General features: G+C 40.6%; 1 protein-coding gene across 15 annotated transcripts in view; it reads left to right on the top strand.

Moving 5' to 3' along the window:
• CACNA1B (calcium voltage-gated channel subunit alpha1 B) overlaps positions 1-14433 on the top strand; it is a 301534-nt gene that overhangs the window by 203315 nt on the left and 83786 nt on the right. For 13 of the 15 annotated variants that reach the window (XM_026860253.1, XM_026860252.1, XM_026860249.1 and 10 more), the window contains 2 exons: positions 694-800; positions 7817-7879. In XM_026860253.1, coding sequence (XP_026716054.1) covers positions 694-800; positions 7817-7879 — 170 coding nt within the window. The remainder of the gene's footprint in view (positions 1-693; positions 801-7816; positions 7880-14433) is intronic. The other 2 variants (XM_026860255.1, XM_026860251.1) reach the window with 1 other exon arrangement.

The raw sequence follows: 14433 nt of genomic DNA, 5'->3' as shown, positions 1-14433 counted from the left end.
GGGGGGGGGGGGGAGGGGGCGATATGCAGAAATCCATCTTTCTGATCTATGCTTGAGTCTACAGACTATGCTTTAGTACAGCCTCTCCTTTCCATTTTCACCCTGTATGTCCACAGTGATTCAGCTGAAATAAATGGAAATATCTGGGGTAAAACTGGTGTGAGCAGGACCATTCAAATCTAGTATTGTTTACTGGACTTACTGTTTCAGAAAAGTCACATTGTCAGGGAGTAATGAAGAATTTAGGGGTCTGTCTCATACATTCCAGTATGATGTAGGCTTTAGAGTGTTTTTACGCATGCAGGTCTGAGATAAATGGGGCTCACTTCACCCCAGAAATGTCACACTTGTGGTCAGGTCTCTCCCTGCCCTGTCAGTCTCTTACCTGAATGCTAAGTGATAAGAGGAGACCTAGAAGATGTAAGAAAGCTTTCTGAGATAGATGTAATCCTGGTAAAAATGCACTGAGCACTTGACCAAACTTTTCATTTCTCATCTTGACCAGCTGGTTTTGGCGGCAAGACCCTACCCAAGGGTCCTTGCAAGAAGTTGTGAAATTCTGCCTTACTTTAATGACTTTCCACTGTTCTCACAGTACGGCAGTAACAGTCCCGTATGACGTGTGCCTTGGGGATCTCTGGTTATTGTTGTTACGTGATGCATACTCTGATTTCTCTTGGTTTTCCACACCAGGATGAGGAGGAGATGGAGGAAGCCACCAATCAAAAACTCGCCCTGCAAAAGGCCAAGGAAGTGGCAGAAGTCAGCCCCATGTCTGCAGCTAACATTTCCATAGCTGCGTAAGCATTGTTTTATTATTTGGGAACTTTATAATTTTGTTTCTGGTCTTCAGTGTCAGTTTATGTCTGTTCAAGTGGAACATCCCATAGTACTCTGTGAGCCCTTTTATACCATCTCTGTTACTGGCAGGGCTTTAGGTTGACTGAATACTTCAGCGCTGATTGCTTAACCATGAATTTAATTAAGTATTTATTTTAGTTTGTTTTTCTTTGTAATGTCTCATCTTTTGCCTTGCTATAAATAACTATTTTAGAAGGATTTTTTTTAAGCTGTCCTAGGATAGATTTCACCAGGTGAAGTGTTACCATTTCACTTTGGATTTTTAATTAGAAGAAGTATGTGTGCACATAATGTATTAACTATTCTTTAACGATCTCTGCTTTCAGAATTTAAGTGTAAAGGCATCGTCCTAAATATCAGACTGGCAAATATGTTTAAATACTCTGCTGTTTGAAAGAGTGCTGGATTGAATAAAATCATATATGTGAACAGTCACTGGTTTGTAGCTAGAAATATCAATTTGCATTTTCAGCTGCAGGCTTTTCTGTGTGAATGTGGACATATGCACAGATTCTGTGATACCAGAATCCTTAGAAAATGTTGCCTTGGGGCCCACCTTTCCATATATACTGGTCTAAACTGAAGTGAAAAAATGATATGGAGGTGGAAATACTTGTCCAGATGTTGCTGAGGTCAGTGTAGAGTTCTGCCTGCGTGGTATTATGGGCCTGTGTTTGAGATGTGCCCACCTTGCATGGATTTACTGAAAGGTATGTTCTTCTTAAAGGCTCATTTAGCTCTGCTGGAATTTTAGCATCAGGACTACCAGCATCAAAAAATTTTGTCGTGCATTTTACTGAGAGCTGCTGATATTTTCCAGACCCCTTTTGCAGGGGAGACCTCCAAAGCCTGGAAAAGCTAGAGCATAGAAAAAGAAATTTCCTGTTCAATTTTATTGCAAAGTATCTGAAATGCAGCAGAATCCCTGTTTGTTCCTTCAGTGTAAATCTCTTGAGACCCTTGTTACTGGGTGTTTCATCCACTTCATCAAAGACAATAGGCCAAATGGAGCCAGTTCATTATATGTGAAGGAAAATAATATTATTAATTTGACTATTTTATTCTTCTTACCATTTTATTTTGCCATTACTGCTTTAATCAGCTCCTATTTATGCTGTGTCTGTTTGTTGGTTTTAAATATAATCCTTTTCTTACAGTGATTTCCTGTCAAGTCTTGAAAAGAAGTTAAATGAGGCTATTTGCTCTTGTTTTTTGATGAAATTCCTAGTACTGTTATTCTAAAATGCAAGATAATGAAGCATATTTTCTTCTTTTTCAATGAAAAGCATAGTGCATGTGAAGATTTCTTAGAAATCAGAAAAAAAAACCCAAAACACTTCAATGGAGCTAAGATTTCACACCACTTTGTTAGTTGCTTAAAATAACCTTATTCCATGATTTTTCAATATCACAGGGCAGTTTTGTGACCACAATTGAAAGTGAGTACAAAATAGTGGATTTCTGCTTATTTTGACTCAGGCTGTATCCCTGCCCTGCCACATTTGTACAGGCAGGTAATCAGGCTTACAAACGAGCACATTCGAAAATGCAGTCGATCGCTTCCACATCCAACCACTGCAACATTGTGCGTGCTGTGTAGGAGCCGTCATCTAACAACGGTTGCATCACTTGTTATCTCTGCTTTAGTGCCAGTGAGGCGCTTACAAGGCCACTCAGAAAGCTCACAGAGCTTTAGTTTGGAAAAAAAAAAAATGTTGTCAATAGTTGATGACTGAATGGATAATGCCAGAGGAAAAGGCAAGGCAGAAGTCAGGTGTTTTCTAAGACAGAAATAGGTGTGTGGATGGATTGCTGGCTCATGAGCCAAATATATTTAATGAATGCATGCCAAAGCAATTTGTTTAACCATAAATACATCCACAGTAAACTCCAAAGAGGCTCAGCAGCTACAGCTTTCAGGTTATCAGCACCTACTCCTTACATTTCTCTATCCAGTACATTAGGGCTAATGACAGGGACCCATGGCTGGCAGCCAAATGTACCTCGTTACTTCATTTCTTATGCTCTTAAACTACACAGTGGTCCTTCAGATGGAGCAGATGCCATGTTGATGGCAAGACTGGTCAGATCAAGCCTCTGAGGCAATTCAGAGCTGGACATGCCAAGCATGGAAAAAGTCCAGGCGTGCTTGTAAACAGGATTTCTGACATAGGGAAATATCACCACAAAAAGCAAACACCTGTAGGGCTTGGATGCCCTTAAGTGGGTGATGAGCAGAGGCTGGGAACAACTGTGATTGAGCTACCAAAGGCCTGCTGCAAAGGTGGGTCTACCCTATCAGTTTATATTTTTATTTTCACCTAAGGAATATTTTTTAGTTTTATGATTTGATTTTTTTTTCATAACATATGAAAATTAATTTTTATAACAACAGGATCAATGTTCTGACAACATCAATTTTTCTCTACCTGCACCAGTCAAAACAAGTCTCTCGGGTGTTGGCAGAGGGCGCCATGACTTGTATTTCCTTAGTCATGATGCTCATGTTCCCAGCAAGTTTGTCCACCTCCCACAGAGGGGATAAAGCTGTCCTGGGGCTCAGTCTGGTTAAAAGCCACATCGGGTCCTCTGCTCTTTCACTGACAAGGTGCTGTTCATGCTCTTTTGCTTCTTTCCCTTGTCAGTCCTATGTCAAGGACTGAGGGCATGTATCTTCCCCCGAGCCTCCTTCCAGGCCGTCCATACTCTGTAGTGTGGTATCTGCTCCTCCACCTCTGGCATTTTTCCTGTGCTAATACAGCGTGCACTTGGGGTTCGTATGCTCCTGCCTCTGCAGTTTATCTGCAGCAGTTCTTCTGCTCGCCTCTGTCATTCAGGCTTCTCTTCCAGGAAATATTCAATTTATTGCATCAGTTGCAAAATGTAATTTCCTAGGCATAAGAAACTAGTTGCTTATTTAGTGTGTCAGCCTGCTTGGAGGGTCCGAAGCGGCACCTTCACCTTTACACATGCAGTCGGCTGCTGAGTGAGCCACAGATTGTTTTGTGGTTGATAGATGGTGAAGTGCTACAGTGCCATGAGAATCTGTTTAATAAATACTTATTATTACAGCGGTGTCAAGATACCATCTATCTTGCAGCTGACTCAGAGTGCTTTATCACAATATTCTACCTGTATGTGGTTTGTAGCTCCTACTTCATCAGTCTCCCAGAATTTCTACGGTTTGTCTTTTGTTCCACCAAAGGGACTTAACAAACAGATTTCTCTGACCACAGTTTGTTTTTTCACCTGGTGAACTCTACCCTGAATGGGCATTTTTGTTTTGTGGTTTTTCAGGGTTAAAAGCTAGGATGGTATGTTGTTTTTTGTCATTGATGCGATGTTTGGTTTAAAACAGAATATATGTTTAACATGTGTTATTGCATTTTTAATTTGAGCCCATTGTTTCGTTCTTATTTTTGTGATTTTTTTTTGTTGTTTGTTTGTTTTCTGTTTAGCATTTTCCTTGCTTTGTTGTTTCTGGAGGTGAGTTTTTGGGTTTGTTCAGTTTGCCCAGCATTGTCTTTAAGACCCTCTGTTTCGTACAACATTTAAACCACTCAGCCTTTTGAACTGAGCAACTGTACAGACTGATGGGTCTTTAGAGCAAACCATTGGTGCAGCTTCCTTGGCGGTCAGAACGGAGGAGGGGGGACAAGAGGGAAATTATGCAGGCGGTGGATGTACAAAGCACTTGGTGATGCTGTTGTAAAAGTGCCCGTAGAAGGGAGAGATGTCAGGCTCATTCCCGGGTGTCAGACAAAGACCCCAATGCAAACATGGTTTTATTTTTTGTATTTGCCCAAGTTGAAGCTTGTACTCCCCACGTTTGAGTTCCTCCTCCACCTTTCCCATTCCAGAGATGCACCAATGGCACGTACAAAAGGGGCTGCAACGAGCACACCCAGCCCAGCGTGGGCCAGCAGACCAGCTGGAGAGGACACGGGCTGTGGCTCCCCTAGCACCCAGAGCCCTTGTGTTTTCCTGTGACCTCTCTTCACCTTTTCTTAGGAAAAGTCTTAAAATAGCAACCACAACAGCAAACAAATGCTAAATTTGTAGGAACCTGCTAGGCAGTTATGCTGAAGTCATGCTGAGTGAAACTTTCTGCATTTTGTTACTTAAGTATTTTGTTGGGTTTTTTTTTTAAATTCCAGGTGGTAATGGGTTACAGTTGTAGCCAAAGCCAAGGAAATTATTTAAGCAGAGGTATAGGGTGTGAATTCTGAGTGGGAGGAGAACTTCCCAGGTGTGGTGGATGAAACTTCATTGACAGTGGCAGAGACAGGTCATGCAATGTGGGCACTAGACCTAAACACACTCTACAGAATTGCCCACTGCCATTTTTCACAGCTACATGTGATTCCCAGGACAACCTGCCGACCTCTAAAGACATCTGCCTCTCTCCAGGCTCTGAGTGGTTTCTGCTGGTCCCTCACATGGTTGTTCAAAGCAGTTTAGATTTTAATTGCATGCCCACAAGTGGATTCTGCCTGTTAACGTGAGCAAGTTGACTACTCATCCAAAAAGTGCCAAGAGCAAATACAGGCGGCACATCATTTCACAGTGACTTCTCAGAGTGGTCTGTCCCTTTTGTACAGGTCTGGGGATGAAGGGGGTGGAGTTGTTCTGTTTCTCCAGGACATTTTCCATCTCAGAGGTTCCATATTTTCCTTTTGCCTTGGGAATACTGTGGTCTGTTTTCAAATCCCTGTTGGGCTGTTGGTACCCAACAGGAACCAGCAAGAAGTATGCCTGAATACCCAGCCCATGAAACGTTCTGTGCTGGGTGATGTGTAGACTAGAAGAAGTGTTCTTCTTCTCTTGCTGGCTTGTGATTTCTTCCCTTTCTCTTTTCCCCTGAAGTGTGTTGATGTGTGAGGTACTGTGATTGCTCCCGTTAGCTTACCTTTTTATCCTTGCTGTTGGTGTAACGGTGACTCAGCTACACCTAAAGACACTACTCTCTTGTACTCTGTCCCTCATGGATGGTAAGTAGCATTGAGCGAAGCTCAAGTATTTCTGTCATTTTGATTTGGAAAAGGAGGCTGTCTTTGTTTCGTGGCTTTACACCCTGCAGTTCCAGCACAAATTTAGTCAGATTTATAGTTTCAAAAAAGCAGACTCCAGCAATGGGAGCAGAGGAGTGAACCTGGAGTGCTGCAGGACTTGCGTAACGTTGGCTGGCCAGGTTACAAGGATACTTGGCAGGATCAGAGCGTGGCCTCCATTCTGCACTGCACCAAACGAGGCAGGGATAAACAGAAAGGTTCATTCAAGCCTCCTGCCGAGAGATGTTGAGATCTGCTTTCAGCAATTAAAAACAAAATTTCCACAGGTATTGCACAGCATTGGTGCTGACTTTCAGGCAAATTAGGGCAGCCCAGTACATTCTCCTCCATCATGAGTTTTCCACCTGTTTTTCCCAAGAAATTTCTTACCTATGCTTGAGGCATTTATGCAGTCAAGAGCTATTTCTCCGCAGGTTTTAGCTGACATCCTGGGGGTTCAGCATCCAGCCAAAGAATAAAGGGGTCCCCAGATTGAGCAACCTGGAAACAATAATTTCTTTGGCAAGCAAGCAGGGCATGCCCACCCCACTTTGACTCCTGCTCCCATTTCATTTGGCATGGTACAAATGCAGAAATACTGAAGTTTAAGTAAAATACTTTACCTGACTGTTCAGCAGATTATTTGCTCCAAGCAAAACTTTTATGATGCCTTTCATAATATCTCTTATATTCGTTCCAGGTTTCTTGACCTCTGGATTGTTGTGTTATATACTTTACCTGGGCCAACATTTCTGTTCAGAATAATCCATTAATTTTAAGTAAATGTATATTTAAAACTCTACTTCTGTCCAGAGAACATTAGATTTTAACTGTACCTTCTGGTTTGCTAGTATTGTTAACAGATTAAAATCTCATGGAAGCAGGAGAAAAAATGCTGCAACTGAAAAGGCAAATTCAGGAGGAGAAGGGATTTTATTTTCAGTCTTTGGGAGGGTTCTTTGGATGATGTATATTTATAAAAATTATTTTTTATAACTATGAAAAAAATTAGCACCTCAAGCCAAGATCTATCAAGATATTTAGAATCCCGTTTTTCTGTAGATTCCCTGCCAAAGGAAGAATAAACTCTTTCTCTGTAATTCAGAGATTTCTGTATTTAGAACCCCCCACGTATAATGGTGTTTATACAAACACTGGATGGAGGAGAATCTACAACATTACTTGTGAACTGAAACAAGCTCCGTTCAATAAAGTGTAAAGCCCTGCCTCAGCTGCAGCAGAGCTACGGTTCTTAGACATGGTGAGCCGTGTTTGGATCTGAGCTCAGGCACATCCCCATGCCTGTCAGAGGAGAGAGGTAGGTGCCTCTGAAGAGCAAATCTGAGGCTGGGACAGAGGAGAAGCAGCCTTGAGCCAGGCCCAGGGTCCTAACTGCAGCCCATGCTCTTCGCTATGCTGACTTCTTCCTCGTACACAGGGCCAGAGCAGGAGTAGCATCCTGCTCCCCCTTGGGAATTATTTGCAGCACAGCTGTAAAAGCAATCACCACCTGTTTCTACAAAGTTTCTACCTCTACCCTGAGGTCCTACAGATGACTTCTGTGGAGGACTTGTTTTGTGTGAGTATAGCACATGGAGGCATAAAGTCCTAATATCATCATGTGGCTTTTGGTTCACCTTTTAATTTTTTTCCCTTTTGGTTCCATTTTTGATTCTTTGGTTGTTTCCTTGTTAACTAGAAGGTGGTGTGTCTGTGGCTTCCACACTTTCTGAAGCTTGCCTGGTCTCCTACCAAGATGCACGCTGCAGTCTGCATTCGATAGGACACAGCCTGTATGAGTCTCTTCCCGATGTCTTTTATGGGTTCTCTTCTCTTCTTTTTTTTTTTTTTTTTTCTTTTCTCACTTTTTGTTTTCTTTGTTTGTTTTGTTTTTGCATGTGCAGTTTTGTAAAGCAAACTCGAGGTACTGTATCTCGCAGCTCGTCAGTCTCCAGCGTAAATTCACCGTGAGTTGCTCTCTGTTACAATATTCAGTAAATGGAATTATGATCTATATCTCTATATTTATAAACCTTCCTCTTTCCCTTTCTCCTGATGCCTTCACTCCCACCCTTGTTTTTTCCAAAAATCATTTCCATCATTGTGAAAAGCCTCCAGACCAACATATGGTGGAAGGACTGGAAGGTGTACGACATTGCCATATAATGCTTGTGATTTGATCGTGAGCAACTCTGTAGTGTTTCATACATTGACTGTGATTTTTTTTTCCCCCCCTTCTTTCATTTTTCTCCTATCCTCTTAATTATATTTTCCTTTGTTCCTTCCTTAACAATTTTCCCTCTTCTCCTGTCTGCCCTCATTTGATGGTTCGTCTTGTTCTCACTTGTATTTTTGTTCTCTGTGTTTATTATGCACTGGGCTGATGGCTTTGATGTTCCACCAGTGTTTGCACTTATGGTTCAATAGGAGAACAGGGGCCCACCACGAGTGCACTCTTTAAATGAAAGCTGAAGGAGGACTTTAAAAGAAACTTCTGGAAATGGGGCCCAAGTGAGACCAAATTGGAAAACTGCATAAACATCCTTGGGAAACACGCTTATGAGAGCACTAGTTATGCCTGTGCTCTCTAACCTTCTCAAGCTGGGGCTTAAAGCTACAGATACTGTAAAAATGAGGCACTCGGCACGCTCCTATGTACCTGTGGTTGAGCGAACACAGTGGTAGAGCTTCCATTCACTCCACGCACTTCCTAACAAATAAATCTTGCTGGCTTTGCTGTGAATCACGGCTGTGCTTTGACACAGATGCAGGTTTGTAGAAAATACCACTGTTCCCTGCTGACTAATACAACAAAACTTGTCATCAGCTTCTCATCAACCCATCTGAGTGTCTTTGCTTTGGGTTATACTTTACCGTTTGACGTTATCTTTCTTCTTTAATGCTTTTGGAGAGACAAGTAAGTGCAATTCAAACACAATGGGTTTGTCGTTACATGCACCATAGCAGGTACCAAAGGCACGGTGAAACAAAGGAGGTTTTCCACCAGCTTCCTGACATCTTCCTTTTTCTCTGGGTGTTTTGGGGGTCATTGACATGTTTGTATTAAAAATATGCTGATACAATGTGTAAGTTTAGCTTTTGTGACCAGGATTGAACTTTTGCAACTAGCAAAAGTAGGTGTGAGATGTCTGTGATAAGGTCTGAGATCTCACAGAGATGGGACAGTGGAAATTAGGTGAATAAAGTAGACCAAGGCAGCTTTTGGCTCATATCTTCCAACGCATTTCCTGGCTGCTGGGACTCCTGACAGGCAGAAAGGTGCAGAGGGATATCTGTTGCCCTTTGGGTCTCTCTCACCCTGCTTACCCTGGCAGGAGCAGGGGGAAGGTTGAAGGTGTTCATGGAGGAGAGGTGCTGCCGAGCTGCCTTCTCCTCAACACTTGAATTTCCTCCAGTAGAAGTTACACTATAAACCCCTCCGAGGCAATATTTGCACAGTTAGGAATAAAGCCTTGAAAGAATGAAGAATTTGTCCCCTTTTCCAAACTTCCAAAGACAGAGATGCATTTTTAAAAAGATGAAAACAAACTGTAGGTATAAAAATCCTCCTTGGGAGGAGGATTTGCCTCCTTTTGGAAGCATTTGCCATTTAGGCCGGTTGCTAACTCCCCAGCAGCAATAGAGACAGTATAATAGAGGCTTCTTTTACTGATATGACTCACATCTGTTCTCTGAACAGGATAAATTTTTACTGCAGAAAGCTGTAACTGAGGTTTCTCATCCTCTTTAACATTTCTATGCACTGTCTGGGCAGTAATTTGTAATTTCCTATGCAAACCTGGGCTGGTTTTGACAGATGAGCTGAGTGTGCATTTTCTTTTCTGTAAGTATCTAGAGAGCATTTCCCCAGCAAAACTCCTGGTTTTGATTAGCTAAATGACTGTACCCCATAACAGTGTGCAATGTATAAAAGTACCAACCATCACAGAGCATCAGTAGAGCCCCCCTGAAGTGTAGAGACATCTGAAGGTATTATTGACACAGTATGAATGTCATGGTTAGAAATGTAATTTTTATTTTAAATTCAAATAGATAAACTGGAACAACTCCTCTTAGGGCCATACAGGTGCTGTGGACTCTCATTCCCTTGGTGAATATTAATATAGGTTCAGGATGCTTTTATACCACTCTCTTTCTACCCACAGTGAGTGCTATTGCTGTAATTATGCTGAATAGATAAGTGGTCTAATTTTTGTGCACAGATGAAAATTGAACAGTAATCTACTGATCAAAAAGAGCTTTTAAAAGGTGCAAAAAATCACTGTTCATTTTTCTCCCTTAAGTTGTTCAAACAGCATAAAATACCATGTACTTTTAATACCAGTAAGAACCAGGATCTGCAAAACTATGGTCATCTGTTCTGAAAGAACAAAACTTGTTCAAAAATTTTTTAGATACAGAGGGTTGGGTTTTTCCTATGTTCATTCTTTGATTATTAAAACCAAAATAAAATCTAAGTTGGTAAGAAACTAAAGACAAAATACTGGAGCTAGTTTCTTAAAAAAAAAAAAAAAATCAAGGTGAGTCATTTTCTTGTGCTAATTCCAGCCTTTCATGATATAACAAATTTATGATACAAGCAACGCAAGCAGTAGGAAATACATTTTTAATTCACTGAAGAGAGGTAATTAAATACAGATATGCTCTATTTATTTAAATAGATCAGCGTTTATCTAAAATACGTACTGAAATTGTTAACTAATTTATATGTACATAGGTGATGACACACAGCTAAGTGAATAATTACGTTGTGTTTTTCCAATAGTATATGTTTAAGTTATGGGGTGTTGAATTTTCACGTGAATCTGTATATTGCAATGGCTGATAAAATCCAGAACAGTGAGTTTAGTAACTTGAGGTTTTCTTTGTATTGCTGTTGTTTATTGTTTATTTCTAATAGGATCCAGAGGTGTCAGTCGTTGCTTGGACATGAAAAATGGCATGTTCTTAAGGCATTTTCTAGAATAGTAAAGAAAGCAAAAGCCAGTGTTTCACAAGATGGGGATTTTTTTTTTTCCAGAAGTGCTGAACACCTGCACCTGCCACAGATTCTTTTTTTCCGGAACAAAACTTGGTTTTCTTAGAGCAGCTCGCTCTTTTCCACCCCAAGCATCACAGCATGTCTCTGCTGCATCCATCCAGCTGTAGACAAGCTGATAGCATACAGAAGGAAATGAAAAAGCTTAAATATCTTCTACCAGGATGAATTTGTCATTTGCCATCCAAGAACCCAAATTGTTCTTGATCTCTATCACTTGCTTTTGTATATTCACTGTCTGGGCCATCTGCTTTATTTCCATCCTTATAGTGCAAAACAGGGGGATGTGACTTCATTCCCTGATGTGTGTTGTCTTGGTTTTTATCACAGCCCTGGAGCTCACGGTGGGACTTTGGCCATAACAGCCTGGTCTGGGCCATTGCCGTGTATTTGACAGAATGTATTCTGGAGAGCGTGACTTGAAGACTTCAGAGGAAAAAAATAATTTAAACTAAATATAAATTGACTGTATTTTCGGAGAACTTAATGGTTCCACATATTTAACCTCAGTGTGTTTTTTGTTAAATCAAGCCATAGCAATGCGGCTTTTAACTTTCACATTTTTGTTTTGCTTTTAATTCTCTCACCCTGTTATTTATTACCAAGGATGCAATTATTTACTCACAACTCATAACTGAAATACCAAACAAGTCTTGAGGTCTGAAAAGGGATCTTGTGACTAACGATAGCAATATCACGTCAGACAGAATAAATATTTTCTGGCATTTTCTTAAGATGGGAATGTGCATAAAGCTAAGCCTCATATTTATACTTCTAGGATTAGTATGTGATGTACTTTTAACAAAAACAATTAGAAAATTATTCTTATTAGAGCAATAGGGAGCAGCATGCAGGATGGTGAGTTGAAAGCAGTAAAACTTTTCCTATGTTACCACCAGGAAGTTTTGGCTTGGCTGAACTTTGCATCAGTTCAGAGCTGCAGAAAACCAAGTGGTGCAGCTGTCTTCAAACTCTAAGCAGCAGCAGTATATAATGGTTTCTGCTGCTCTTAGAAAATTGTGGCCATGGACACCTCATGGGAGTGGTAACAAAGTGCAAGTTCTTTCCGCAGTTTTGTTTTGATACGCACCTTGGAAACTTTCTGGCTCTATGTTGGTGAAAGGCACCAAGCCAAAGGGCTTGCAGGTGCTGAGCCGTGCATGCCTAGTGCTCAGCAGCTCCCGAAAGACCTGCAGTGGTGCTCGTTTCTGTCCCATCTGGCATCTCAGCTTCTTCCTCCTGCTGAGACCAGTTACCTGTGGTCAGCAGGTCCTGTATCTGCAGTTCTCCAAATTGTCTAAAAGAGCAGGAAAAGGGAATAGAAATTAAATCTGAGGATGATAATATTGAAAAAAAAATCAAAATGTTGCATTTAGTGAACTTTCTTGATCTAATAAGTTGACATCTATGATGGTTTGAAAGACATGTCAAATTTCAGTAGCAAGTTTTCTCAACTGTAAGGGTGTGATTTACAGCCAGTATTATATTAGGCTTAGACCATGTTCAAAATTTAGAGTTTCTAGCTAAGAGACATTAGGAGAAATATGAAAGAAAATGTTTTCTTTCTGGGAAACTGCAATAGCAAAAATTCTAATATATAAAGCCAAAATCAAATTCAGGAATAATATTGGAAAAGACTGGGCAGCATTTTCTGCCGCAGTCCTTGGTAATGGTGTTCCCGTGATGCACCATCTGAGTGGGAGAGCACAGTGCATCTCCCGAGAGAGCTCAGGCAGGAGATGTGGCTCATAAAGAAAACGTGCTGAAGCATCCAGGTGGCAACTCCTGGGGTCACTGGCAAAGAAAATTTAGACACGAGTGGTGAGTTCATCTGAAAGAAAATTGTTTTATCAAACTAAGCAGAGACAAAACATTCTGCTTTGTGCATGCCTATCCCAAACTGAAATGCTTCGTTGTATTTTTCAAGTGGAAAATTGAAACATGGAGAGAGCTTCTCCAAGTTATGAACAGTAAATAGGATTTTAGTGGAAAGGTTTTTTGCATGATATTTTTTGTTGAAATTGTTTTTTAACAAGAAATTCCCTTTCATCTGCAATCTGAACATATCCTTTCATACCCACGATCTAATACGTTGGTATTTTTATCATTATTTTGTGATGTTCACAGTCAGCTTTCATTCATTATTTACTGAAGCAAAGTTTTTAAGGATTGCATTTATGTAGCTGATTAAACCAGTAGTTCTGGGAAGCAAAGTGCCATTAACTAAAGCTGTGTTTTAAAAGGTTACGATAACAAAATCTTTAATCATCAAGAAATACTCTAAGAATAGAATATGACTAAAAATATGTTTTCCCTTCTTGAACAATCTACATAGTGACTGGTTGAATTTTTTATTTATACCAGTATTAGTCACTGATTCATTAATATTAATTTTATCTGATTCTATGTGAATTGTATGGTTTCCTTCCTAGCCACAGGCAGGAGTTGTTTGACTGCTGGCTTCTTAATCCAAGCAAAACTAGTGGAGCTACGCAGAGAAGTATATTAGCAGTAATATCTACGACAACATTAAAGCCTAGAGGACCTGAAGAATGAGTATATTGCCAGTCCCCTTCAAAGAGTTTGAAATAATTCTACTGACAGAAAATAGAGATGGGAAGTAATTGTAAAGAAAGTGAATTAATGTTAATCTTTGTCTGTAAATCAGAAGTGATTAAGTGATTAGTGCAATTTTCTTAATGGATTCAGAAAGATTTCTAGAAGCAAACAGTGAACAGGAATTCAGATAAGGAGTTGGCTTCATAAATAGATAATTTTCTCTTGTGGAAAAAATATTTGTTATCACAAAAGCTCATTTTTTATCAATTTGGACAAGTCCTGCTGTGCTGCAGCATACCTTGCGTGTGCTGTAGATGGTTTATGTCTGCCCCAATTCATGCAGCCCTCAGTAATTAACTGGACCAAACGCTGAACGAAGCAGAGGAAATTATTTTGCCCTGGTTTTCCATCTCTTCTGCTGTTCTTCATGTTGTGTTCATAGGCACCGTATCCTCTTAGGCAGGCAGTTGTAATGAAACTGTGTTTTCTTTTATGGTGACATTCCTGTTGTGCCATAAAAACCTTCAAAGCTCTCTTCTGCAAAAAAAGTACAGCAGAACAACAGGAGAGGAGAAGCTGTCCCATATGTCCATGTTCATTTGCTGTGGAAACCTGTAGAAAGTGAGAGTCAGATAAATTTAATTGGACAAGCAGACGACACCTTCCCTCCCATTGCTGCCACTTGCGCTCTGAAAACCCTGAAGTTCCAGAGGGACCAACCTGCTCAGTTGCTTTGCTTCCACTTCCCTGCAGCAGACTTTATGCACACTGACACGGGCTCCTGATGTTCTTGACTGGTTTGAGTATGATAATGAGCTTGCAGGCAGGCTTCACATTTTCCTGATTGTGTTTTTATTGTGCTTCATATATTTTGTGATATTTATTGGGGGGGGGGGGGGGGGG

Source organism: Athene cunicularia (assembly GCF_003259725.1).
Source record: "Athene cunicularia isolate RWA chromosome 17 unlocalized genomic scaffold, athCun1 chr17_part1, whole genome shotgun sequence".
NCBI lineage: Eukaryota > Metazoa > Chordata > Aves > Strigiformes > Strigidae > Athene > Athene cunicularia.
This window is presented reverse-complemented; position numbering and strand designations above follow the sequence as displayed.